The 26,722-nt window shown below is 46.9% G+C and overlaps 1 protein-coding gene across 1 annotated transcript; it reads right to left on the reverse strand.

The window, feature by feature from the left end:
- Positions 1 to 553: 553 nt before the first annotated feature.
- On the reverse strand, positions 554 to 26,090 carry DUSP10 (dual specificity phosphatase 10). Its single transcript, XM_010562154.1, has 3 exons — positions 24,310 to 26,090; positions 5,238 to 5,615; positions 554 to 1,840 (listed from the first exon to the last, which is right to left on the reverse strand). The coding sequence occupies exons 1-3, from the start codon at positions 25,109 to 25,111 to the stop codon at positions 1,575 to 1,577; spliced, it is 1,446 nt and encodes a 481-aa protein (XP_010560456.1). The 5' UTR covers positions 25,112 to 26,090; the 3' UTR covers positions 554 to 1,574.
- Between the last annotated feature and the right edge of the window lie 632 nt (positions 26,091 to 26,722).

The raw sequence follows: 26,722 nt of genomic DNA on the forward strand, positions 1-26,722 counted from the left end.
TGACAGCTGGAAAAGGAGGGGGATGAAGGAAAGATGGGTAAGAGAGAAGGGAAAACCCCAGGAGGAGGATTCCCAGGAATCGTGGAACTGCTAAAGGAGGGGGCTATAGAGAAGCCAGGGAAAAGCACACACAAGACCAATGTATTTCTAGAAACCGGACAATTTTTTTAACAGTAAGCTAATGGCAGTAAGATGAAAAGCAATCAGTTGAGAATGTTTATCTCTTATTTTTCCAAATCGCTACTGGAGCTGTAGAAATAACAAGTCTGTCACAAAAAGCCCTCACCAATAGTGCTAGTTCAGCTGAACAGCTCCAAAACTGATGCACTTCCAGGAGAGAAAAATCTGGTTACAGAAATTGAAGGATGCAAGAGTACAGCAGAAAATAGCAGAGGACAGGAACGAGACACTGAAGAGGAGATGCCAAACAAGAGATCACTTTTGTCAAAGGGAGATGAACGCTGCAACAAAAAAACAAAACAAAAAGAACAGAACAAAAACCCATCCCATAGAAAGAAAATGGAAAATTGCTAAAGAAATAAAAGGACACACATTTTCCAAAAGATTTTTTGTTTTATAATCAAATTCTTTTTTTACATAGACAACTGAAACACACCAATATTTTGTGCGAAAAATATTTTTAAATAAACTTTGCTCGTTCTTGATTTTTGTACATTCTGATATACATATGCAACAAGGTTTATGGCACTGTAACCAGGATCAAAATCATATAAAGGAACGAAATAATTGCTCTCATTTATCCTTTCTGAACCAAGCTGGCTGCCGTTGCACTATTAGACTTTAAAAATTGTCATCTTATTATTAGTGGGCAGCCAACTCCAATTGGTTTGAACACTCAAAACAAACCCCAAATTATTATTGCACAAGAAGCCAGTGAAGGCATATGGCATAGAATGATCAAAGTCCCTTACTGTTAAAACCTTACACCCCAAAATAGAAAAATAGAACTGGAACATGAAACACGCCAAATAAACTTTTGTCTTTTCTTCTTTAGTTTGAGTCAGGAGTGTGAAAAGTGCCTTGCAGAATTTTTAAGCTGCTCCGATTTCCTTTGCATCAGTGAGCGTTTTGCTAGGTTATCTTTAGCAAAGCCTTTGCAGAACAAAGGCCCTTATGCTTCAGGGAGGTTTTTTTCTGCTTTGTTTTTGGCTGCTTCTGTTGCGTCTTCAACTTCGGTTTCTTCAGTCTATGAACCTGCACAGACTACTTAACCATAAACTCTACAAGTAGCTAGAGAGGAGGGAAAAATAAAAAGGAAAAAGCCCAATGTTTCTTCTTATTATTTTGATTTTTAAAAGTACTCCTTTTGCTCCGAAGCCTCCCTGCTCTGCCGGCATCTGGGAAGGAAATCACAACAGCATCCCAAACATGGCGAAGTTCTTGGATCTTTTAAAAACCTTTCCTTACAAAAAAAGGTTTTTATTCACAAAAAGTTTGCCACAAAACCCCCCTTGAAAGCTAAAAAGAAAAACCCACAACCCACCCGTCGTTGCCCCAAATCAGGTGAAGAATAGGTTAACCCCTTCATTGACCACCTCCTCACAGCTTCACCATCACACGACGGTCTCTACGCCGATCAACTTTGGTGTGAGGATTCGCGGTGTAACACCATTGTTTAGATCTTCTTCGAACTCCAGTAACTGCCCCATAAAGTTAAGGTTAGGAGAAATGATTGGTCGTTTGCCTTTCACAAATTTATAGGCATCCGTCATGGTCATGCGTGTGTGCTTCATTAAGTATGCAATAACTATGGTGGCAGATCGGGAGACACCAGCCTGGCAGTGGATGAGGAGACCTTTTCCACACTGATGAGCTTCCTCTGGAAATGAGAAAGAAAGGAGAAAGTAAGATTTTTGCCAGTTTGTAAATTAGAAAAAGCTCAGTACAATTAAGAGAGGAACTTAATGTGAAAAGTCCCTTTATTTGATTACAAGCACACCAGTGTCTCCTCCCCTTCCCCTCCAGTCCATCTTCCTTTGGGGTTTCAGAGTTACTGAATGTGAAACACACAGGCCAGCCTAACACTGAAAATCCTCAGGTCCACTTTTATCTCTTTATTAGACCAACAGCACATTGAGAGATGCCGCTGTGCTGCTCACGTGCGCTGCCAGGGAGCATTTATTTAGGAGGTCAAGGCCCATGACAAGGCAGCTCGGGCTCCACCTCTGTCACAACGCCACATTATGTCGTCATCTCAACCTCCCTGTCGCTCAAAGCAGGACACCACCTTTTCAAAAAACAGGTCTTTTCAGATTCAATTCATAACAATACATCTGTTTCAAAGCCCTATTCTTTGAGGCTTTTTACAAAGCTACTCTTGAAATGAGCTTCAACAGGGCACTCTGCTGTGGTGTCTCTGCAAAAGCAGGAGCTGGATCCAGTTTATACCTCACTGGTAAGAGGCCTCAAATTCTGATTCCTCGCTTCCTGCATGTCAAGCTCTGGATGTTTTGAACTGGTCACCTTCAGTGGTGTGAAAAAGGGATTTGCCGTCCCTATCTCCTCGTGGTTCAAGCACAGCATTGCATTCTGCTGAATGCTATCCCTCCAGAGCTTCTCACTGGGAGCAGTGGGCAAAGGACGAGGTGGGGAGGGAGGGAAACGTCAACAATCACGTGCTCTCCACCAAGATATATCACTTAGAGGGATGCAACCTGGGAAGGATTTAGGGAGGACGGAAGGCCCTGGAACCACAGGCTAATAGGACACGAGAAAGAGGAGAGTCACTACCATACCATCCTCATATCCCACAGCTTGCTTTTAAAACAGGAGATAAAGCTTTCAAGATGTGACATCTTATTCTTTTGTTTTAATCTGCAGGATGAGCAGGAATTTAGTCTGCAAGTTTTGGCATGAATCCAACCCCACCAAGAGTATGGTTCATCCTACCCCACATGTTCAACCTGTATTGTGAAAGCATAAATGAAGCAGACTTCCCTCTAGACATTTTTGCCAGTTAGTCTTTCAGAAAGCTGAAACTCTCTAATGCATTTTGACACACTTTCCCAGAGAGTTTTTGATGATTTCACTTCCTATGGCTTTAGTCTTAGCTAAACCTGGGTTTGGTTGTGGGTTTTTTTTTCAAGACATTTAAAGAAACATAGGCCAATGATCTGCTGTTTAAACATTTCCAAATCTTCTCAAATGCAATTTAAAGTTTACCCTGAGGAAGGGAAAGCTTTGACTAGTTACTTCCCCAGCTGGCTAAACTTGCTATGAAGAAAAACTCTCAATGGAGAAATATTTGTTTATTAAAAACAGAGACAGACCCTCAAGCTGTAATTATTAAAAAGGAAAGTAAATGGGGTTTTGAAAGACTTTCTAAACCTCTTCTGAGCAAGGCTGCTTTCTCTGCCCTTGGTAAGATCATAAGCCAAACGCTATCTTTTAGTGGTTTCGAGAGCTCTAATCCTGCAGTTCATAGGGATGCTGGGTGCAGAGATCTCCCTCCCACCTCCAGAGGACCTCAGAGCTTTGCAGTTTCTTTACATAAGCTTAGCCTATTGCATCTCCTCATCTTGGTGAATTCAAAGTTTAAGGTTTTACTGGATTTCTTGACCCAGCTTTTCTTCCCAAAGGATCAAAGTGAGGTTCCCTCTTCCCTGCCCTCAAAGAGGGCTTCCCTTCACCCAAAAAGGGGTGTTCACCTTCCCACACACATAGGAATGAGCAGTTTGGGGAGCTGACAGCACTACTGGTAGAGCCGGGGTTGGGTTAAGAACACTAGGGAAAATCTGGTTTTAAGTAGAGATCCTTTGGTCCTCTCCACTGTAGAGGACAAGCCCAAGGGCTCCAGACAGAAGTTCTCAGTGATAAGACTCATGCTTTAATGCTGCACTCCATCTGAACTGCAGTGTAAGCAGTGATTTACCTTTTCAGCTTCACTGAAGTAGCATGGCTACAGACTGCATGCATCAGCGCAGGATGACCCCCTGCCAACCCAACCACAGCCAGACTAGGCTGACGAGCTGTCTGCTTCAGAGCAGGCATACGGCAGAGGCAGATGGGGTCAGAAGAATATGCTGAGCTTGGACCTCCTGCCCTGGGACCCAGTCCCACAACTGGGGCCCAATTCTTGCTGAGCCCGAGAGCACCTCCACAGAGCCAGCCCAAGCAGACTCAAGTTTCAGGAGCCATGTACCCACACCCTGACTCGAGGGCCATAAACATTGATCGTTTGAGGGCAGGGAGGAAGACAGCTCTGCACCCACTTCAGCATGGAGTCAGCTAAGAACCTAAGCTGTGACACAGCACAGAACCACACTTCTTCTGTCTAGTCCTCCACCATCAAGGCTGAAGTATGGGTAGAGAGATTAGCCCAACCTTGGCACAAGAAAATAAAATTATATGTCAGTGGTCCCCCCAGCATATTTCAGAAAACATACTTGCGCTGGGGAAGCACAAATGGACATTCACTATGCTGCAAAAGCTGTGCCCACAAGAGACATAGAGGGGCAAGGGAAGGTCCTCAAAAGCTTTCAGTATCACATGCTGATGTCCTCACTGACCAGCCTTGCTTAAAAAGGCCATCTGGCTTTAGCCTAGATGACCAACCAGAGCTGAATGCACCCCTAAACTTGGCTAAGTGCTGTACTGCGTGGATTGTAGCAAGGTTCAGAGCAACGTGGGTAACGTTGCTGGGTCATTTCTTCAGCAACCTTCCCAACAAGCTGCATGTTTGTGGTGAACTCTCTCACACAGCCTAGAGAGTTTAGGGGCTTATTAATACAAGTTTGCATCACAATCCAGTCATCCACACATACACTCTGAAGTTACAAATCTAATGGCAGAACAAGCAAAGTGTGAAAGTTCATCAGTTTTCTCATGAAATTAAGTTAGGAAAGACTCAGCCATCATTAAGTATAGTTACTATGAAAAATTGGCTAGAAGCCACTGTGGAAACTAGGAACGCAAAGGAATCAAGAAGAGGGGATGACAAAAGTCTCAGTTTTCTGGGGTTTCCTGAATTTGTAAACCTGGAGGCAGGCATCACTATCAATGTATAAAAATTGTACCCCCAGGCTACTTAACTGGATATGCCAGAGATGAGAATGAGTAGAAACATGGATGCACTCAGAATTTCTGACAACATAAACAGAAGTAAATATGGCATTACGCAGCCTTCAGGGTAGTTAGCAAAGCAAAAAATTCACTCTAGATTCTAACATCAGGTAAAAAAGACAAACACAGGAGTATTTCCAGTCAAGGGTAATTACCAATGAACTCAAAAGCCTCTTCAAAATACTGCCTGAGATTCTGCTTGTTGCTGTCAGTGGCCGGGAGCCGCTTGTAGTTGAACATGCCTTTCTCGTAATGGTACAGGGGCAGGTGGGTGGTCACATTGATTATGTAGCCTATGTTCATCCTCTGCATTTTCTCCAAGTCCTGAGCATCGTGCTCGTTTCCGAGGAAGAGGAAGGGCAGGATGGGGGTGAGCTCAGCATTCTCGATGTCTGGCGTGGTGGGGATGGACTGAGGTAGCGTGGGGGGCACGGCGGACGCGCCGCCCCCTCCTCCCCCCTCAGGGCACTCTTGCAGCTGGAGGGAGTTATCGCAGAGGTTTTCATGGTTCTGCTTGAAACCACTGAGTCCTCCTGGGAAGAGAGACCAAGCAGATATTTTGGTTAGACACCCCGAAGTCAGCAACGCTTTGGACCCACCTTTCTTCAGAGCACGTGCTGGGGCCACCAGGACTGGAGCTGGCTCTATTGTCCCCACCACCGCTGTCACGGTGACCAATGCTGGGCATGACCGCCAACGGCAAGGGCGGCATGAATCAGCAGCACGCATTGTCCTCCTCTCCACGAGGCTGACGGTGCCAAGGAACAGGCTCACAGACAAACATGCCTCTGTGCAGCACCAGTGCGCTGCGGCTGCCTCACCTACAAGCCCGTGGGAGGCAGCAAAGGCTGGGGGGTAGGAGAGGGCAAGACAAAAGGCATTTTTCCAAGATGGAAAACATCGCCAAAACTACGAGCAAATGGGCTAGCAGCACACCAAAGCAGAGCAGTGAGACAGCTGGGACAGTCTTTCGGCTTTACCTGTCCACAGGCGGGGCAGCCCTGCAGTGCATCCCCCCCATCCAACACCCCCGAGGAGGGGTGGGTGCAGCTCATGCCAGCATCACTCCAGGGAACCCTACGTACGCGTTTGTACGGCTGAACAAAAGAAAACCGTTCCTTGTAACCTAACAGCGACTGAGGTGCTCACTTAACATGTGGCCAACAGCTCTCCTTTTTCTGCCCCGGTTGCCTCAAAATATCTAGCAAGAGTTATTTTTAGGACATTAATACGGATTGGCAAATGGATCCGAAGCAGGAGGGAGAAGTCACTTTTTTGGCTCATGCCTCCCCTGGCTCTATTGCACATCTTGCTGGCTTTTTCAAGCAGCATTTCCCACCCCCCCAACCCCCCTTTTTTTTTTTTTCAGGAGGGCGGCTCCGCAGAACTGGAGCAAGAAAAGCAGACCTTCTTTCTACACCTCATTCGGCAATTACATCAGCCCCAGGCTCCCCACCTGCCCGGTTTCCATAGCGATTACACAAAGCACACAATGACATCAGCTGGCATGACATCAGCTCTTTGAGCGCAAACAATACAAGAAGAACTACTTTGTGTAAGGCCTTTGGTAGGAGGCAGCGTTCCTGGGAGCCGCTGATGTAATGCTAACAGGTGGCTCCTCCAAAAGAAAAAGGCGGAAAGAGGAGAAATGCAATGATATATCCCCCGCCTCGCCCACAAAAGCGCACGTTTATGTTGTACCAGGATACTTGGAGTCATGCACCACATCGAGACGGGCCAAGTGTTCAGATTCAACTGCATTTTGTTAAATGCAAGCCAAAAAAAAAAAAAAGCAAAAAACAAAAACCCAGGAGGGAGGAGAGCTACGCTGAAGTTACTAGAAAGAGCTACACTAGCCAAAATAAATGCTGAATGTCACCATCCCAATAATGTTATTTTTAAAAAAAAAGCAGAAAAGAGCTTAGTTGTCTTCTCCATGCTCTTTCACAGTGATCTAGCAAAGGAAGATTTTAAAACAGAGCACAACACGCTGCCAGATGGGCTCTGGATCACACACAAAGGGCTTCGATGCCTACGTCTTGAGTGCTGCAACTCCAAATGTCCATGCACCTGCCCACAGGGTAGGACCCACCCAGGGACCATCTCTGCGCCCTACAGAGTACTCAATGAGCATGGGGCACCCAGACTAGGTTACAACCAGCTGAGGCCCTCTAATACAAGTGCCCTTTTTATTGTCCAGATTTCTGTCCTTCACATGCTTGCCAGTAACTCATTTTCCCAGAAATCCTTGAATTGCCCACAAAACACAGAGTATTACCCCCACCTCAGAAGCATGCTAGTCTGTTTGTGCTGTTTACAGGACACAGAGAACACAGATCTGCCTTAAAGTTCTCTACTCGCGAGGCTGTTACGACAGGGGAACAGGACGGGAAGAAGAGCAAGGACAAAAACCTGAGCTCGACTGCCAACTGCACCACCTGGCCTTGACAGGGTCTGAAAAGTCTGCTCAGTCCAATCAAGAAAAACAAACACCACTATGGTCCCTAAGCTGAAGATGTTTGAAGTTTCATCCAAACCAACAGCCCCAGCCCAGAGTCTAGGCTAAAGGCTAAGCCCTAACCCACATTCCCATCCTTCTGCATAGGCAAGCAATCCATTCAGCTTAACTACTGCTGTTTAAACAATGACCAGAGCATGCTGGGATTCACAAGAAAACCCCTAAAAGGTAAGCTGCTTTAGTGACTCCAGAGCCAACACTCATTTTCCATCTCTCCTGCAGCCTTCTGGGAGTAAGCTGCCATGGGCAGAGGTAGGATCCCATTGCTTCATCACTCAGGTGCAGACACACTGATGGTGTGGCAGACACCATCCTGCTTCACCAGCCAGCCACCCTGCAAGATACAGCAGAGCTGGAGAGTCTAGAGCGAGCTCTTTCCTCACCACCTCTGTCCTCCTCTCAGGGCCTCTGCCTGCCCTGTTGGCCAGAAGACACTGTTACTCCTGTTACCAACTCTTCCTCAGTGTGAGCTTTGGTCCAGCAGGTGAGAACAGGGAGGAGAGGACATTACATTGTGCAGAACTCTGTTATCACTGTACCCAGAAGAGATTAAGAGGTGCAGGGCAATCCCCACCACTCCAGCAGGAGCACCAGGCCAAAAGACAGGAAGACAACCCCAAATACACCATGCAGAAGATGCCCAAATAAGTGGAGTAGCCAAACATACAATAGCTTCATGCACTATTTCTTTCCTGACATTCACCAGTGCAGAAGTCACCTTTCCTAATGTCAGTCTACATCCTCCCTCTCCTTGCTTTCCTCCCTCATGCTGGCAGGGAATTAAAAAGTCAGTTCAAGCAATACTTAAAGTACCATAATCAAGCAACTCTCAGAGCAAATATTGCTGAAACAACACGTTGTTGGGGAGAGGATTACTAACCTGAACTGGCTCAGACATGTGAACAAGGGAGGACTGGACAAGAACACTAGTACCCAGAAGGATGCAGCAAAATGCAGTCATTAGCTGAACTCTAAAGCCAACAGTAAAAAGCTTAGCTTGGATCTGCACTGCCATACAAGTCATGCAGGTCCCAAAACAGGATCCAGACACCTCATGAGTGCTGTTCCCTTAATCCACTCTCGCCATGCTCACCACACATGATCCTTGCTCCTAGCTAATTTATGAGGCACTAGGGTAATTTAAGTGGAGGTCATGCATGCATAATGCTCAGGTTTTTCTAAAGCTTGTGAGACTACTTCCCAAAAAAGGTCCAAGCAAGGTTCGTTATGACCAGTCAGTCAAAGAGGGATGGACTTTCCATATGAAGGTAAATACAATGTACAAATTCAAATGCTTCTGTATTCCTTTGTCGAGCAGCTGCTATTTCAGCATTTAAAATCTTCATGCAGTGGGGGAGAAGCGGTGGGAGAGAAGAGGCTGTACCAAGAGAGCAGGCCAACACATAGCTACTGCAAGCCTGATCCGATTCATTAAACTCAGCAAGGACCAAGACATATCACTGCTACTGACAGCAACTCTGGATCATGAGGAAGCTCAAGGTATGGATGCAGAGGCTCCACTCGTCATTGTACCAGAAGCTGTTTTGTGGTTGAAGTTGCTCAAGCCTTCCCAAACCTGAGGCATGAAGGAAGCGTTACACAGGGCAATAATAGGGAGTGGGGAAGAGAAGCACAACCTGGCAGAAGCCTCTCACTAGCGCAAAAATAAGCTGCACTTTAAAAGCAGCTTTTCAGCCGCTATTTGCAATATGCAAAAAGCCTTCATCATATACAGGCAGCCTAAGTAGAGGCAATATAATATATCCACCAGGAAAAACCAGAGCATGCATAGCAGTGCAGTTTGAACGACAGCCATGAAGCCTAGATTCAGCTGCATAGCCACCTTCAGTGACAAACCAAAATGCCAGCAGCTAGATAAGCCACCAATATTCACTTCTACAGAATGTCATGCTTGTAACCTGTCTCTTCTAGCTTTAAACATACCACATAGCTTTAAACATACCACATAGCTTTAATAACCAAAGTACAGCAAAAAGCCTGAACTGCCCAGCCAGTTTGACGCAGCCCACACATGGATGCAGAGAACATCCCAAGTGCTTTTGTGCACACTCTGCTCCCAACCTGCTGCTAGGCAGGCTTTCACGGGGCTGAACCTACCCAAATCTGAATGCAAATGGACATGCAAGGATGCCCAGCACACTGGCGAACCCAAGGTATTTCTTCCTTGAGGAAATGAATCAATGAAGCAGGACCCTTCACGACTGATGGCCTTGCCTGCTATCTAGTGGAACACAACAGAAGATCAAGGGCTCTTGCTCACCACTGATGCAAGAGCCAGATATTTTTGCACTTACCACTGCATGACATCTTCCAGCATCCTGCCCTGCCAGAACAGTTAGTGAGCGACAACAGACATTGGATTGTTCGAGACCTCGAAACTTCTACGAAGTTTCAAGTCAGCACCGTACATGCTCCAGCTATTCACACTTGTTTGTTCAAGCTCTTTGCAGCCATCTGCCCATAAACATCTCACTTTAATGCTCCTCAAAATCCCCCACTGAGCAGCACCCGGGCAGCAGCTGCACACAGATTTCCCAGCTCTGAAGCCACCCAGGAGCCCAGGGCTTGCACCAGTGCTACACGGCCAGGTGAGCAGCTGGACAGGAGCCAGAGCAGCTCTGAACAAATGAAAAAAAAAAACCAAAACAAACAAATGACAAGCAGCACGGTGCTTGCATAAAAATCATGCCAAACATGGTGGCTGTCATTTGCCACCAGAAGAGGGCAAATACGATGCAAAACAGGCACAAAAGGTATGGCAGGAACTAGGCAACCAACTTTTACAAGGGACCAAGACCTTGCAATAGAAACAATCATCTTCAAAGAAAGCAAGAAAAACAAACCTTACCTGCACACATTTTATACAAGTGGGGTTTTTTGGTTGGTTGGTTTTTTAAGACCAGATTGAGAATTAAAGTACAAGGAGTACAGTAACACCTGCCCTCTTTCTCTGTGTCTTCTTTGGCACCTCTTTCAACCATCGCTGCTGCTCTATGGCTGTGTGACTATATACAAATTAGGATGTGGGTTTACAATATGTTTTGGTAGATTTGCAACATGTTTCCAGATAGGAAACAGGCTCTTACCCCACAGTAAAGCGATTAAGTGACCTTGTTCCCTCCACAGTGAGTAGTGACGGAGCTTATAGAGAGGCAGTTACCATGAAATACCCTCACCATAAAGCAATACCTTTGCATTACCTCATTGGTGTGGCTATACTTTGTTCTGAGCATGACAGGTACTGGGTGTTCCCGCTACAATTACAAACAGGAACATATTTTTATACATGACAGACTGCAGATGCGGGATCCACATTTAGACAGAACACGTGGTCCCGGGAGACAAACAGACCTTTTATACAGCTTTCAAAGCTGTCCAGGCGGATTTCTGGATCCGCTCATCCTCGATTACAATACCACAAAGCCATTGCAAAAAAATAGAACCAAAACACACACGCACATGCGCAACAAGAGGAGAAATCCCAGGCTGCTGTGAAGTATCAGCAGAAAAGATGTTCGGTCTGTAACTTCCCGTCCTCTTGAGTTGCTGGGCTCTCATGGGGGGAGCAGCAGAGAATCTGGCCATACTGGGGTTCTGGCCACTAAAAGCTTCACTTGCTCAGGAACAAAGCCAAGTTTTAAAACACCCACTCAGCATGTGCCCTGTCAGTACCGACATAGCAAACCGAGCTCCTGCAGCTGCGTTTGAGTGTGTTTAAGGTCAAAATGTTACAGCGAGCATTTGGGGCACAGGACAAAGATATTCAGACAATTGGTGCATATCTGTTTAAGATGACGCTTTGAATTTGTGCAAGTACAGCCTGTTCCTTTAAACCTGTGACCTCATTTATTTACATTACTGCAGAAAAGCACTGCCAGAAGCAACAGCTGATGACAGTCTCATGTATTTTTCCACTAAGACAACAATTAAACTGCTTCTGTGTTATTAATGAACAGATGACTTTGTGTCAAGTTGATTCAAAGTGCAGGATGCCTCAAGGTTAAGCAAATGTGACTCCAGCATGTAAAAATAGAGGCCAGGTACTGCCCAGACACTTCATCCACCCAGCGCTGTGTCCTTCCTCAGCCTAGCAGGGGGGTCCAGGCCCCACAGCCACCCCCCCGCCATGCTGCCATCACTGCCCAGAGGTCCTGCTGCAGGGTGGCAAGCTGGTGCTGAGCCACCACCGCTTTAATGCCAGCATTTGGGCTGCTCCTGTACCATAGGCAGGGCATGCTATGGACTGTAGCACCACGCTCAAGCGAGATGCACTTACCTTTGAGCACTGTGCTTGCTTACTTTTTTTCCCTACTGTCATGTATTCCTCCCCTTTGGCTCTGGCTACAGTCCCCACCGGCTTCAGCGGGTACATAGCATTGCTTTCCTGGGGCTAACCTTCACCCAACAGGTTTACAGAGGGCTGAGGCTGGCTGAGCTTATTTGGAGGCAATGCCTTGTCCCCAGGTCACACATCTATATCAGGAGTGCTTTCCCATGCACGGTGAACCAGCGAGCTCCAGCACAGAAGCACCCCAGGAGATATCGCTCCCCTCTGACACAAGTATGCTCTTAGCAGCAAATCCATCACAGCTTGCTTCCTTCCACCAAGGAAAAAGGAGGTGTACAGGTTGAAGCGGAATTCAGCCAGTATAGGCGAAATCCACTCCTAGGATGTGGACAACCCTCCAGACCATCTCTTTATACCACTTACCAACACAGCCATGTCTGCAAAGTTTATGGCTGCGCACAAAGGATCTTACATCTGGGCCATAACCAAACCGAACGCCCACTACCTTATCTCCAACGCCACCAGATGACATGGGAAGAGTAAAAGCAGGAGAAAAGCATCTAACTCTCTGTATTTCTTCTGCAGTACTCCCTTAGCCTCAAGCAGGGGTAGGTCTACTGGGTACCAAAGGCACTAGCAGGGAGGGCATGGAGGCACTGGGGGTGCACCCATAGAGCACAAGAGCTAAGACCACCTTGCAGTGGAAGATCTAGCCATCACACTTTCCCACAGCTGTTGCTGGCACCATTTTAGCCATAGCAAAGATGGTTCTTGGTGCATACTGAGGAACACTCTCTGTTCATCCTGAAGTACTGAAAGAAGGGATGCTCAAATTTCCTGAAGAACACAAGACAGCCGCTTTCCTTGTCCAAGCAGGGCTACACTTGCTGTGGCAAAGAACTGTGCTTCCCATGCCTCTTCTAGAGCAACAGGGCTAATCCCAGCAGGTCACTGTAGGAGTGTTCCTACTCTCCAAGACAGATGTCCTCCTCACCACAGCTGCTGCTGAGCAGCACTCAGGGCTTGCCCTCACTGCTGTAGGAAGCTTGACATGGTTAAAAATACAGTATTTGGCTCACACAGCGGGAAGCTGCGATGAGAAGGGCAACTTCCTTCTGTCAGAAGGGGTGGGGACCTATCAGACCACGCTCACCCAGGTGACATTAGGAGTTACTCCTTTGATTTCAAGGAAATGGTGGGGTTTTTGTTTGCTTGGTTTTAAAACACTTGAGGGAGATTTATGTGATGTCAAGCCCCCAACAGAGGGGAACCCATCCTTCTGCAGTACAAGGAGACCACCGTGACACCAGGACTGCTTTACACATTACCATTCCTGCTGTTAAAGAAGGGGAGGAAATAAAAAAATCCATCCTTTTGCAATATAAGTATCCACATTTACGTCAAACACCTGTATTGCCCCCGTTTTCCAAAAAATCAACAGCCTAACTGAAAGTTTTTCTACTTTTATTGCTACTAGCAAGTAGAAGAGGTCTGGCCTTCTGGTCCTGCAAGCGTATTTCTCACCTGTCTGAAGGAGGTTCAAAAGACCCATCGCAGGGTTCCTTTCCCTGTTGCCCACACAGCATTCAGCATCAGCCTTGCCGCAAAAGATTAGGCTTTAAACAAACATAAAGTAAAAGTAAACATAGTTCACAAAGAACAGCTTCCACCTCGATACACTCAATCTAATCTAGTCTCTCCCTCTAATCAAGCTGCCAACGGCACTTCAAAAAAAGGCAAAACCCTGCATTCTGAAGAACTTGCAAGGTCAGGTTTTTTCCATGCGGGAACTATCCCAAGAGGTCTGTTTGTACACAAATTCCTTGACACAACTACTCTGAGGTCCCTTTAGAAGTCAAGAGTGTGACACCGGATAGAGGAAAGGTTTCCCCTCAGCATCAAGGCATGCGCACGTGTTTGCATGTTGTTTCTAATTTCATCTCTCTACGGCTCACGCCCCTTGCCACAGCGCATCCTCTGCCACTGGCCTCTGCAGTCCCTGGTCTCATCTGCTTTTATTTTGTACTTGGACACCAGGCACAGTGCAGCTGGCTGTCCTAGGGACACGTCCCAGGGAGGCAGGAGAGACGTCACTGGAAACCCCTTCCCCTGCCAGGCTGTGCCAGAGATGCTGGCTGTACCAAGCTCCGCTCTCAGCTCCTCCAAACCCACCACTGCCTGCTCGCAACCACAGTCACCCCCAGAGCCTCCCACACCTCAACACATGACTTGCTGCTTTCCACCAGCAGGTCTCACCCCTCTGCTTTTCTTCTTCTGAGGACCACTAGATCATCCAAATTGGTTCCAATTAGAAACAAACAATTTTTTAATCTTTTTTTTTTTTTAACCTGCCATTAGGGAACCTTTCTTGGGTTTTTGGTTTTTTGTGGGTTTTGGGGATTTTTTTTTGTCTTAAAGTTAGTTTTTTCTTCGGACCCTAAGTTTCAGATCCAGGCCGCCCATGCAAATCCCACACATCCCTTCCCTACCTTACTCGCCAGCTTTTCCAAGAGAGACCACTAACTTCGGGACTACTCACCAGCCTGTCCAGAAGCTGCTGTGAATACTTCTGGACCACATCTCTGAATTCAAGACAGTGGTTCCAGCTTGTAACTGGAAATCCCCCTATGCTGAGTGAATGCGGAATCTGCCCATTTGAAAGAGAGGAAAAAAAAAGGGGGGGCAGTATTCAAAGGAAAATAAGCCACATGGCAGCGTCCTTCAAAGCGTTGCATTATCCTTGCAGAGCGGTCAGGAAGGTGAAAGAGAAGGCCTGCTCTCAATTTTGGTACAAGGATTAAGCTATAGAAGAATGTAATTAGGAACAAGACAAGAAACCCCACATCCCAAACACACTATGGTGACAATTCTGCAGCCACAGACGAGGATTGGACTTACCCTCCCTGGAGGGCAAGCGTTTATAGCAGAAACTCAAAATTAGACACATTACAACTTCTCATAGCAAAAGTATGCGTTCCCATGGGGATGTAGGCTAACATGAAGTCCAATTAAATAATCACTGGAAATGTCAGCGTAAACCCTGAAGGAATACATACTTCTACTGTGAAATGCTCCCACTGGAAATCATATTAACAAAAAGGTCATCAAGAAATGCTGAAGCTATGTACAAACGAGGCAGGGGAAGTGAGGGGGGAGGGAACAGAAACTATTTTAATGCAATAAAGATACCACAAATGGTTTTATATTGACAAAGAGCTACGAGTCTGTTTTCACAGACAGAGGTAGAGCAGACCAGATTTCCCCAAAACGCCAGGTATGGTTTGGTTTTTAACCTATTACCAAGTCTCTCCCTGCCCATCACCATGTGCGTCCCTCAAGCAACTGGCCCGCAGGCAGCTGGCAGCCGGTGTGATCACACACGAGCACAACGCAGAGGGCTTCGGCTCAGCACGTCTGAAGAGGGAGAAGGGTCCCAGCACTGTGTCAGACATCTGTAATCCTGGATGCGTAGGAGTGGACATTTCTGTTTAATTCACATGTTTTAGAGAACACTGACATTTTCATGCTTCAGCCATCCATTTATTCACTTTAGCCTTTTAAGGGCAACCTCTTCAGGACAGCTGAAGCAGGCTGCTTTGTTTCTCCAGAGGATGAACACAGGCTCTTTTCCAGCCCAAACCACTGCTCCTCCACATCAGAAACCCCAGTAATATTTGCATTAATATGAAAGGAAAACAGGGTGCTGATACCACACCAGAGTTTGGGAATGCCACCAATTCCTGCTGGATCTAAACTCTTTTTAAAGTGAAGAGTTTCTATCCTTTTTGCTAGAAATACTGGCTCTGATTTGACACTTTCCAGCAAGGTATTTCAAAGCACATGAGGAAAGCCCATAGAAAATAAAGGGTGCTGTCTGACGCATCCCCGTGCCACACTGTCCAAAAATAAAAGCAGCAAACTACTGAAACTAGCATGGTGCAAGCCATGTGTCAGCCCACCCTGACACAGACTTCAGGGCCAGCCCTGCCAGCACTTAAATCCCAATCCTAATGGTCAGGGACGCAAGGCTAGACCTTAAAAACCCCAAAGGGCAAGAAAAAGTAGACCCAGTTTGCATCCATATACTCCAGAGTCAAGGGAAGTAAAAAAAGAAGGGGGGAGGAAGACATATTTACAGATAAATAGCAATCAAACAAGGAATCTCTTCAGCCAGATCAAAACCAACCTGGATCTCCTTGTCTCCAAGCAGAGTTAACACTAACGTTTCCCAGGAAGCATAAGGACTGTGTTATCCTTCAAGAGAGATGTCATGCTGCCTTGCAGGACTAACACAAACACCTATGAACCTAATATTAACCTCATGTTAAACAATCACCTTAAGTGGTTTTGTACCGAAAATATGCCGCAAATTCTAAGTGGCAGCAAAAGGCTTATTCTTAGTTTCCATCGACTGAACAGACAGTCTCCCATTATCTTAGCAGAGACCATGAAGAGTTAGAGCCCATCACCAACACAGTACAGGTCAATTGCTCTTAACACCTTTTGCTTTAAAACATCATTGGTCAACTGCTTACGTAAGGCTTAATACCACACTTTGGCATACTAAACTTGAGACAACCAATTCAACTGATATGACAGAAGCTTGCAAGTTATCTTCTATTTTCCAAATCTCTTTAAGCGATTGTAAAAAAATATAATATATAATAATAATTCATGTGTGGACAAGTAGTAACATTTGTTCTTTTTATTACCTTTAATTAGAAGCAGTTCTTCTCTTGCAGTGAATCAAGTGGGAATTAACCCAGGCATGCTGTAGACTTTTTAAAGCTAGAGCATAGTAAAAGAATTGGAACTAACATGTTCATGTCATTTTATTATTATTATTCTCTTAATTTATTTTTTTCCAATTTCCTCCTTCAAAGCCATTATCTTGGAAACAAAGCGATGCATATGTGCAAAGCAGCATCTAACCCTAGTGGGAGCAGTGGCTCCCAAGCCCTCCCACCCATGGAGCACATTCACGTCCCCCCAGCAGCAGGTGATGACAGATTTACAGTCACTCTGTGCTAACCCCAGATCCCTCCGGTTGGGACAGCCCCGTGCAGGGACACACAGACTGGCTGGACCCCAGCCAAGGGAGCTGTGGGTGTAATTGAGCTAGACAAGGCTAGCGTTGCCCCAAGCAGCAGCAATCAGAGGCTCATTCCTTCAGAACAAGAGGGACTAGGTGGCACCCAGACCTACAAGGTCCCAGTTGCTCCCCACAGACTTGCTGGCTCAGGTCTTTCTTGTACATAGTCTCCTGGGACATGCTCTTAGGGGCACCATGAAGAACAAGTGCCAGGAGACCAAAAGCTTGTGCCCCTTCTGGATCTTGGTCTCTTCACTGGGAGTGGAGCTTTCCTTTAGAAAGGAGGCAACCTGCTCACCCAAGCAGAGAAAGACACGAAAACAAACCTTGAATTTTTAAAAGAACAAAAACCACCTAGAGGCAAATCAAAGCCTACAGTTTACCACTTAGCCAGAACACACTGTAAAGGGAATAGGGGAAGGGAGTGCTCCTAACTTTCTGCAACAGGCAGCTATGTTGTTCCAGGGCACCACCGCCGCGGTGGATGAACCTGGGTCAATCACACTTAATACCAATGGCAACAAGAGAGATGAGCTCAGTGTTACAAACAGTGCAAAGGACAGAAAAATAGAACCCAGACAGATTAAAATGACTTGTCCAAGGCCTTACAGCAAGTCTGTTGTGTGTGCTTAGTCACAGAGCAAGACGACAACCATCGCAGAGCCTTGGCCAGAGCTCCCCTGGCCCCGAGACTGCCCTGCTACCTAGGCACAGTTACCTCTCTAGCCAGATTACCCACTTTCTGCCCCACATGGGAGAGACTTACTTCTCCCATCTCCCCACCTCCTCTCCTTCAAGCTCTAAAATGCTGCTGTGCAGTTCCAGAAGCAGGTCAGAGACCACCTTCTGGAGGGACACATGCTCCCAGGGAACCAACATCTCTCAGAGCAGGGAAAGACACAACAAAACCAACCTCCAGTGGGCTGAGATGCTTCCAGACATGAGGTTGCCTTGATCACAGATGTTAATTGAAGCAAAGAGTTTCCTGTACTAAAAAGTCACAAGGCATTAAAAAAAACCAAACCAACCAACCCTGCAGCTTCACTACTGAAGCACAGAATATCAGCTGGCCACCCCACACAGAGACCATGAGCACGCTGGGACTTTCCAGCTGCAGAAATAACCCCGCTGAACCCCTCCGTGGCTCCTGCTCACAGCCACCCCCTGTTCTGCCTCCACACAGTGTGCGTTGAGAGGCGCAGCCAGGACCGGTGGCCAAACCCAAAGGCACTGGTGTACATGTGAGCTTTACCACCATAACCATCAACATTCATTGGATCAAGACCAGGTGAAAGGCCTGCCGGCTGAAGCAAGTGCAACACGCAAGACAGCACCTTTATCCAGCCTCCTCTCAACAGTACTCTTCGCCAGCTCTTGACTTTTAGGCAAGGAGGGGAAAGGTGACATCCATGATATCTGTCACACTTTAAGCCCCAGCTTACCAAACACCTTTGTGATAGCAAGAACTTCAAAAAAAGTTTAACTTCCACAGCACAGAGGTGTTTAAAAAAAAAACGCTGAAGACAGATTCAGGCGATTACCTAGAAACAAAGCTCCAGGCAAACAACTGCTCGCCACAATTCAGGTCAGCCTTGTGATTTTTGTAGCCAGCACTCTCCCAGGCCCACCAGAGACTTCCCAACAAGGCCGAGGCACCACGCATAATCTTATCTCACATGCAAAGGGACAAGGCATTAGGTCATCTTCACAGATTACCGTAATCTATTTCTTTAAACAGCGCGAATTCTATAGCCCTGCAAGCCCATGCTGAATATTTGAGAAATATTTCCCTCCTGGTTGGCTGGTTAACATGCAAAACAGACAAATGTTAAGACTGTGTGCATGCTGCTCCTACTTATGGCATTTCTTCACTTCAGAGTTGCTTACATAAATAAAAAACTAATTATAACACGGCTTTTCACAGTGTAAAGAAAGAGTCATAGCCTACAGACAAGTAGCTGATCCCCCATTTCAAATGCATCATAAAGCCTAGGTAATCTCACTAAAAACTTCTGTGCTCCTTAGTGTAGTAAAAACATTGGCTGCTGCTTTGGAAGGAAAACAACCGCTGTATAGGTTTAAAAAAAAAAAGTCCACCTGTATTAACATCCAAACACCACTCAAACCTCAAATACAGCTACTCATTTACCCTCAGCCTCTCAAAAAGGCTGTGTTGACCTTAAGACTAAAAAGCCAGAAGACACACCAGCAAGCAACTCTACAAAGATTTTACTAGTAGATTGTCCGCCTCCAGCAGGGTAAGAGTAAGGGCAGCACATGAGGCATTCAGCTAATTATAACCCAACGTCTACCTACCAGGAACACTGCAGGGGATGTCCCCCTAGTTTAAACAAAACTGGAACCAGATTTTTCTTTACAAGCATCAGAGATATTTGCCTAATATAACAGTTTGCTTCTTGACTCTTAGTTTTGTTTCCAAGGGTATGAGAAGCTGGAGAGCTTAACAAAAAAAAAAAATTATTCTTCCTGTTCCTCTATTTGCAAAAGAATGTCATTGCCCTCTTCCCCCCCAAGGACAGTTAAAATGTGACAGGCACTGTGCAAGCCAGCCCTTTGAATGCTCAGATGCCATCATCCGGGACAAAATGCTACACTTTCCATTACTGTTGAATAGGCAAAGTTTAGAGGTACACTCCTTTGCAGAAGCATCCCCTAGAACTACAGAAAAGACTGTGGTCTCCAACCACACTATTACCCCAATTTATCTATAAGCAAAAGGTATAGAAACACACAACCAATTCTCAAGTGTTAAGGCCAATAAGCTTATCTATTCCAGTGAAGAAAAAGATACCTTTTTAAGCTCCAGTAATCAGAGTCTGAAAACTGAAGGTGAAATCTCAACCCTAATAGAGCCGGCAGAAGTGTTTTTTTCGCCAGTGGCTGATGGGGCCAGATTTCCTCTGCAGCCCAGAGGGAACACACTTCAGTTTTAAACACATTGGACACTTCACACACATTACTTAACACTTAAAAATACACATTTCCCTATTACAACCATGACTTAATAATTATTCAGTGGAGATCTCTGGTGGAAATAAGTGCCAGGCACGTGTTCTGTTGGTCAGCTGGATTTGTTGACGATTGCGTCAAGTTTTACTCTCAAATACACTTGTGCAGTGTAATCCAATTAGGGTTTAAAGTAACACTGACACTGTTAAATTATATAATTAATAATAATAATTAATAATGTACTTGCAACAGATTATGACCAGATCAGGTATTCCAAAGGCAGTTGATCAGTATTTTACATGAACGTAGGACAACATAAACTAGGCACTTATTCCTTTTATAGGTGTCTCAGTCCCTCTGTAGTTGTTTCAACTTTGCTGATACGCGACTTCAGTGTGGTAAGAGATCTGAAGCTATTCTTAGACTGTGGCAGAAAGCACGAAGTGGTTTGCTGGCAAGTCTTATACTCCCTGCTATAATGAGAGCGAGTCACTTCATTTATTACCCTGTTAGATGGGCAATGAGAACACTGAAAGCCAGAGCATGTATAAGCTCCTCAGACCAGGAACAAGAACAGAGAAGCAACCAGTTGTTATCACTACCAGCCAGTTCCTCCCCATCCCCCTTGCAGCAGTCCAGCCAACAGTTTAGAGCATGCAGGGGGTTGTGGGGAGGGGAATTATTTACCAAATTACCTTTTGCACCTCTGCTTTCAAATTTGGTGTTTCCCTGCAGGCAAACACAGAAGCCTTCAAAAACAAAACTCAAGACTTCAGCGAGTTCACAAGGCTCCTGCTGCTGGGGCTCAAAGGCAGAGGAGGAAGGGCAGGATGAAGACAACACTGCTAGACACCAGCCAGGGAGAGACAAAGGCAACTCCTCTTGTGTTAAAAGCTGTTGAAATGTGTTGGCACAGATGCTTCAATTTTTCATTTTTGTTTCATTTGTAGATTTAATTTAACTTGGAAAAGAGATGCTCAACTCCAAACCTAAACATTTAATTCTGGGTAAAATAGTATTTTTCATCTGAATGCAAATGAATTTCCCACTTCCTATTTTTAGGTCCCAGTAGCAAACTCAAGCACACAAACCCCCAAGACTCCAGGCCACTTTTGCTATGAGCGGAGGTGCTCAGGGAAGGCAGACATGCCTTGCTGCCACTGGGTTTGCAGGAGGGAAAGGGGCACAACCCCACCAAGGAGGGCTGGAGCTGCTGAGCCAGCCCAGGGCCGCAGCACCATGCTCTCCCTCCCCAAATTCAGCAACAGCTTTGCCATTGGCCTCAAGTGGAAGGGATGCTGGGCTCACATCACGGGTTTTTCAACCTCTCCTTCCCAATGCTAAGCAAAAAAAAAAAAAAAAAAAAGCATCCACAAAAAGGGAGGCCCCTTTAGGTTTCAGTAAGCATGAAATACCATGGTTAGTATGAAGGTGTGTGGGTGCTGGGGGGAAACATGACTTCCTCCTGTTTTGCATATAGACTGAGCAGCAGCTTCAGCCCTGACAGCTTAGGCTGCTAGAGCCTGTGTAGCAGCACTGTGAAGTACTTTTTTTTTTTTTTTTTCCAAAATAGGGGGTTTATGCCTGTCTTAAGTGCTGTTGTGCCTTGTGAACAAAGAAATAAGCAAATATCTGCTTCTAAAGAGCTTAAATCAAAATTATGCAAATGTTATATTCATGACCAAAAAAAAAAAGCTCCATGTTAAAGGAAGCAGCAAAGAGAGGCATGGGTAGAAAAGGAGGAACAGAGGTCTTGAAATCCCCCCATACCACAGCATTCATAAAACCCCAAGGTTCTCGTCACAGTGCTAGTTTATATATTGGTCTGCTACATTAAAAATAAATCAGGCCACCTCTTTTTAATTTGAGCCTAATAAGGTCCCCCATACATACATTTATCTATAGATCACAGCCTGGCCTTTGGAAACAGCACAGAGTTTCTCCGCTATTTAAAAAGACTCGGGCACCTAAAACCTAAATGCACGCAGGGCCACGTCGCTGCCCCGGCACACCGTGAGCCAAAGCTGTAACTCAACCCTCGGCTTTGCCGATCGGATTCACCCCACAACGCGACACCGTGCCACGAAAACGGCAACGGGGCCGCGGGCTGACAGGCAGCACCAAACATGGAGAAGGTGGCACCGGATCAGGGGGACATAAACTTGGACAGCCAGGCTAGCAACCAGTGTTTGCAAACACAACACCAGCGATCAGATGGGGCGGCAATAAATTAGGACCAGACTGCAGCGAGCAAAAGAAATTGCTCGAAATAACAGACAGAGGCAAAAAGGGCTCCCCAGCTACCCCCAGTTTCATTTTGGTGCCTGAACCCAGGGGCTCACGCCAGCTCCCAGGCTGCTGAAGCATGATGGAAAAAACGCTATCTGACAAGTGAAACTAAATAACGAGCACCTCCAGCACCACTCCTCCGGCTCGGAAACTTAACCACAGCCTTTCTAAATGCTGCTTTATCATACGCTCAACTCCATTTGACCCCAGTTTGAGCCCCACTTCAAAGGGGGGCAGGGGAGTTAAGGTGATGGGGCGAGCTCCTCGCTACACACTTCCTCAGGTGAGGTCTGCTCTGGCCCAGCTGATCACTACATCCAAAAAGCAAAGAATTTGGGCTTCCTCTGTCTTCTAGCATGCTTCCAGGACAACTTGGAGAGGGGATTTCTGCTAAGCAAGGTCTTCAAGGCAGATGCTAATGGTTCTCAGTGGCTGAAAACCAAAAATGGCCCGAGCGATCCTGCAAGCGCTCTGTTAAACCCAACGCAGTGCCCAGGGGCAGCAACCAGCACTGGAAGGTGAGAGCAGGGGCTGCCCACAACCTGCCTGTGGGGCCCGACAGCTCGGTGCTGCCCAACTACAGCTATGCAGCTCCACCTCAGCCAGGATCTTACCTCAGGTACTGAAAAACTGCCAGTCTGAGGGCCACAGAAGCTTCAGTGTTTTCAGAGAAACAGAGGAAAAACACCTTCAGCATCCCACTTTCCTAAGGATAGGAAGGCTTGCAGACTACAGCCATGTATCTAGTTGGGGGGGTTGTATGACAGAGTGATTACCACCAGAAATGCAGGACTTCAGTGGTAACCTCACTCTGCAAAGCACCTCCTCTCCCTCTTTTACAGATGAAGGGCACCACTGTGACCTGAAAGACTCAATAAAAGCACACTGGGAACCTGTAGCAAGTATTGAAGCAAGCCCAGCATAACCATACACTTGCCTGGAGCAAGGAGAAAGTTCAGTGCAATTTTAAGCTTCCACAAGATACACCCACAGAGGAGTATCTCACAGGACACTTTGCTCCTATAAAGCATGAAACTAAGCAGAGGAGAGGGGATAAACTATCAGCCTAATCTGTTCTCCTACCACATTGTGCAGGTTGGAAGTAGTAAGCTGTACAGAAAAATTAAGTGAATTAAATACATACAGTATAAGCTAAGCAACAACTCCTTCCCTGGTTTCTCCTTCCACAGTTTCTCAGTGCCACAGCCAGTGTCTGCCAACCATGCCTCTGAATGGCACAAACATCCAGGGTAAAGCAGATTCAATCTGGAAGGCTGCATTGTTATAAATAGGAGCTACAGAATGAAGTGAAGAAATAGAAGTGTCCTTGGATGCTGCCTTAATTGGAGGGGCTCATTTCCCCCAAAGCATTAAGGCATAGACCAAACAACATGTTAAAACAGGAACCTTTACAGAAAGCATAGGTACGTGTAAATGCAACGCTTTCAGATCACTTTTTGAACAAAGTATCTCCCTCCTTCCATTATTCTGACCCCATACCACCAAAAAAAGGCTTGATTGCTCCTCAAGTTTTGCTGACTGGTCCATGACGCAATGCCTCAGACCAAGTGGCCTCTGTCATCTTTCCTCCTCCCTTCTTCTACTCTCCCACTGCCCCTTTCCAGCACCTATGAGTTCAGTTTTACATGGACCAAAATAAGGCTGCTAAGTAAAGGTCAGTCTGATGAGCTAAAAGAGTATACCCTCCCAGACCTCTGCCCCTTGGGCTATAAATACTCAGAGCAAGCACTGGGGGAAATTCTTTGTCTGCACAGACAGACACCAGGAAGCACGTTTCCTCCTCCTTCCAGTTCCCACCCCCTCTGCTACTCAAGGACAACAGTCAGAGAAAAGCAAGCATCTCCATGCTACCAGCTCCATGATCTGTCCACAGAAGGCATTTGCTTTGCCACTGGTGACTCGAGGTATGCAGGCCTTCCTAGAGATAAACGGACGCTTTCACAGTTCAACCATCAGCAAGGCTGACACCAGAGTACACGCGCTGCAAAGCAAGCCATGAGACTACGTGCGGGCAAAGAGGAGGATTACCTTTTAGGACTAGGGGTTCCTTGCCTTCTCGCTTGAGCGACTCCAGCACTATGTGGAGTGGCTGGGAAGGCATTACTCTGCTTGGCTCATTGGTATTCTCATCATATACTATGATTTCTTTGGAAAAGATCCTCTTGAAGGAGTCCTTGCCTTCCCGGCAGGAGATCAAGTCCAAGACGGTGATCTTGCCCTGCTGGAGCCTTCTCCGGCTGATCTTGTCAGAACAGTTAATGTGGACAGCCCCTTGAATGTGGCTCTTATTATACTCCATGAACGGCCTGCAGTCAATGATGACAGGCCCTTGGTTCTGTTGGTGGCTCTTGCTGCATTTGGTCATCTTCTTCGCCAGATCATTGGGGTAAATTATCTTGATGCTAGCGAGTTGCTTGGTGGTGCCTGAGACTGGGCTCCCCACTCCGCCCAGCGGGCTCAAGCTGCCGGCATTCTCATTGCTGTTGACCATTTGGTTGGCAGGGCAGGCAGTGGAGGCTCCGGCGTTAGCGCTGCTGGTGCTCGCTTGAGTTTGGGCCTGAGTGTCCTTGTCGTATGTTGCCACAGTGCAGCAACTGGCACTGCTGCATCCACAACTCAGGGAGCGTGCAGAGCCGTTAGATGAGGGCATATACGTGAGATTAGCAGTCTTTAGGGACACGACAGCTGTGCCGAGCAGACTGGAGTGGCTCTCACTGGCAGAAGAGGCAGATTCAAGATAGCTAGAGTCTAAACAAAGGTTGAGATCCTGAGGTCTCACTGGCCTCGAAAGTGCCACTACTACCCTGTCGTCTAAAGGAGATGGAGGCATGAGGAGGCTGAGTACTAGCAAGTTAAGAAGAACTCAAGATCACCCTGCAAAAGAAAAAAAGGGAGGGGGAATGGGAAGAAGAAAAAGGTGATGAAAACAGATCATGAAATCACATAAGCCTACAGATACAGCAACTTACTTTGCCAACACCCATTATCCACAGCTAACAACCTAACAACCCCTTCTGACAGTTACCAGCTCACAGTACTTGCTAAAAAACCTTTTCCAATCCTGCAGCGAATACTTCAGCTATCTGCACGTGTGCACATGGCACGCAGAATACACGCGACTAGCCTGGACTGAGCAGCTACACCCAGGAGGAGGCATTTGTCTACATGCAGATGGTGCCGAGCTATTCTGAAACCCCAGGCTGCAAGGAATGCAACTGATAACAACAGAGAGGCACGTTCTCTTGTTCCCACTGCTTACTGCAAGGGAAGCAACTACTGAGCTGACTCTACTACTGGGAGGAACGCACGGGAGCTGAATGTGTCAGTGGCAACATGCAACTTTTCCAGCAAGCTGGAAGAAAATTAGCTCGTGAATATATTGTCTGATATGGACACAAACTTGAACACATACAGCTAAACAAAAAACACACAGGAGAAAAAAACCAGGAAAATTAGGTTCTGGAGACCTTCACAAAAAGCAAGCATGCGCCTTGCGCTTCCATCCCCCTGTTAGAGGTTAGTCCAGCCCCAGTTAAGTCCCCAGCTCCAGGCCCAGGAAGGCTGCTGATCTCCAGCAGTCCCAGAGGCAGAAGTTCCCTCCTCCCCAGCACATTTCACAGCTTCTAGAAAGAGGGGTCCCCTCTACTCCAGCCAAGGTCACAGCCCGCACAACCTCTGCCTTGCCACTTGCTAAGGGGCAGCACGCAGGATTAGACACCCCCCCACTTTCCACTCGGGAGAGAAGGAAGACAACAAGAGCAAAACCACCTAAGAAAGCCCAGACAGTGCCTCCCCTTCCTCAGCAACTTTTGGGGCAGCTGCGGCTCTCGCTGGAAGGCACATCCTAGCAGCAACTTCACCAACTCCACCAATTCCCCAAAAGCGGGCGAGTGCTTGCAACACCGGTTCGCCTCCCCAGCCGGCTCTGCACCGGGCCCGTCGATAAAGGGGCACGGAGATGCCCCGTCCCAAAAAGCGAGACCTCCTCCTCCCGGGGCGGCTCGGAGGACGCTGCCGCCGCCTCATTCCCCCCCCCACGCCAGCAGCCACCGCTTTACGGAGCGAACCCGCGGGCACCTCCGGAGCGAGACAAGGTGCCGCGACCCACCCGCCCGGGAGACGGCGGAGGTCCCGGGGCCGGGCGGAGCGGCCTGGCGGCGGCAGCGGCTCAGCCGGGAGGTTTTCCAGCCCGTTCTTGTTTTCCCAAAGCTCCCCTCGCCCTTTTCGCCGTTTAGAAAAAGGATAAACGAGCCCTGAGCGCGTCCGCCTGATGCAATTTAAAAATAAATAATAGTAGTAAAATTAAATAAACGAGGGAGACAACCCAGCTCCCCTCGCTAGGGACGGGGGAAGCAAGAAAGAAGCTCAAGAGAAGCGGGAAACTGAAGTTTTACCCCCGAGCGCAGGGACCCAGGGCCGCCGCCACCCGCGCGGCGAGCCG

This window comes from Haliaeetus leucocephalus, unplaced genomic scaffold, assembly GCF_000737465.1.
Source record: "Haliaeetus leucocephalus isolate CR32 unplaced genomic scaffold, Haliaeetus_leucocephalus-4.0 Scaffold156, whole genome shotgun sequence".
Taxonomy (NCBI): Eukaryota; Metazoa; Chordata; class Aves; order Accipitriformes; family Accipitridae; genus Haliaeetus; species Haliaeetus leucocephalus.

What these genes read in the sequence shown, in the direction of transcription:
- DUSP10 (XM_010562154.1), bottom strand. Translation starts at nt 25,111, where the DNA reads ATGCCTCCATCTCCTTTAGACGACAGGGTAGTAGTGGCACTTTCGAGG. An exon ending in GGAACCCCTAGTCCTAAAAG is followed by an intron (nt 5,616 to 24,309) that starts GTAATCCTCCTC and finishes CTCTCTTCCCAG; the next exon opens with GAGGACTCAGTGGTTTCAAG. An exon ending in AGAGGCTTTTGAGTTCATTG is followed by an intron (nt 1,841 to 5,237) that starts GTAATTACCCTT and finishes TCTCATTTCCAG; the next exon opens with AGGAAGCTCATCAGTGTGGA.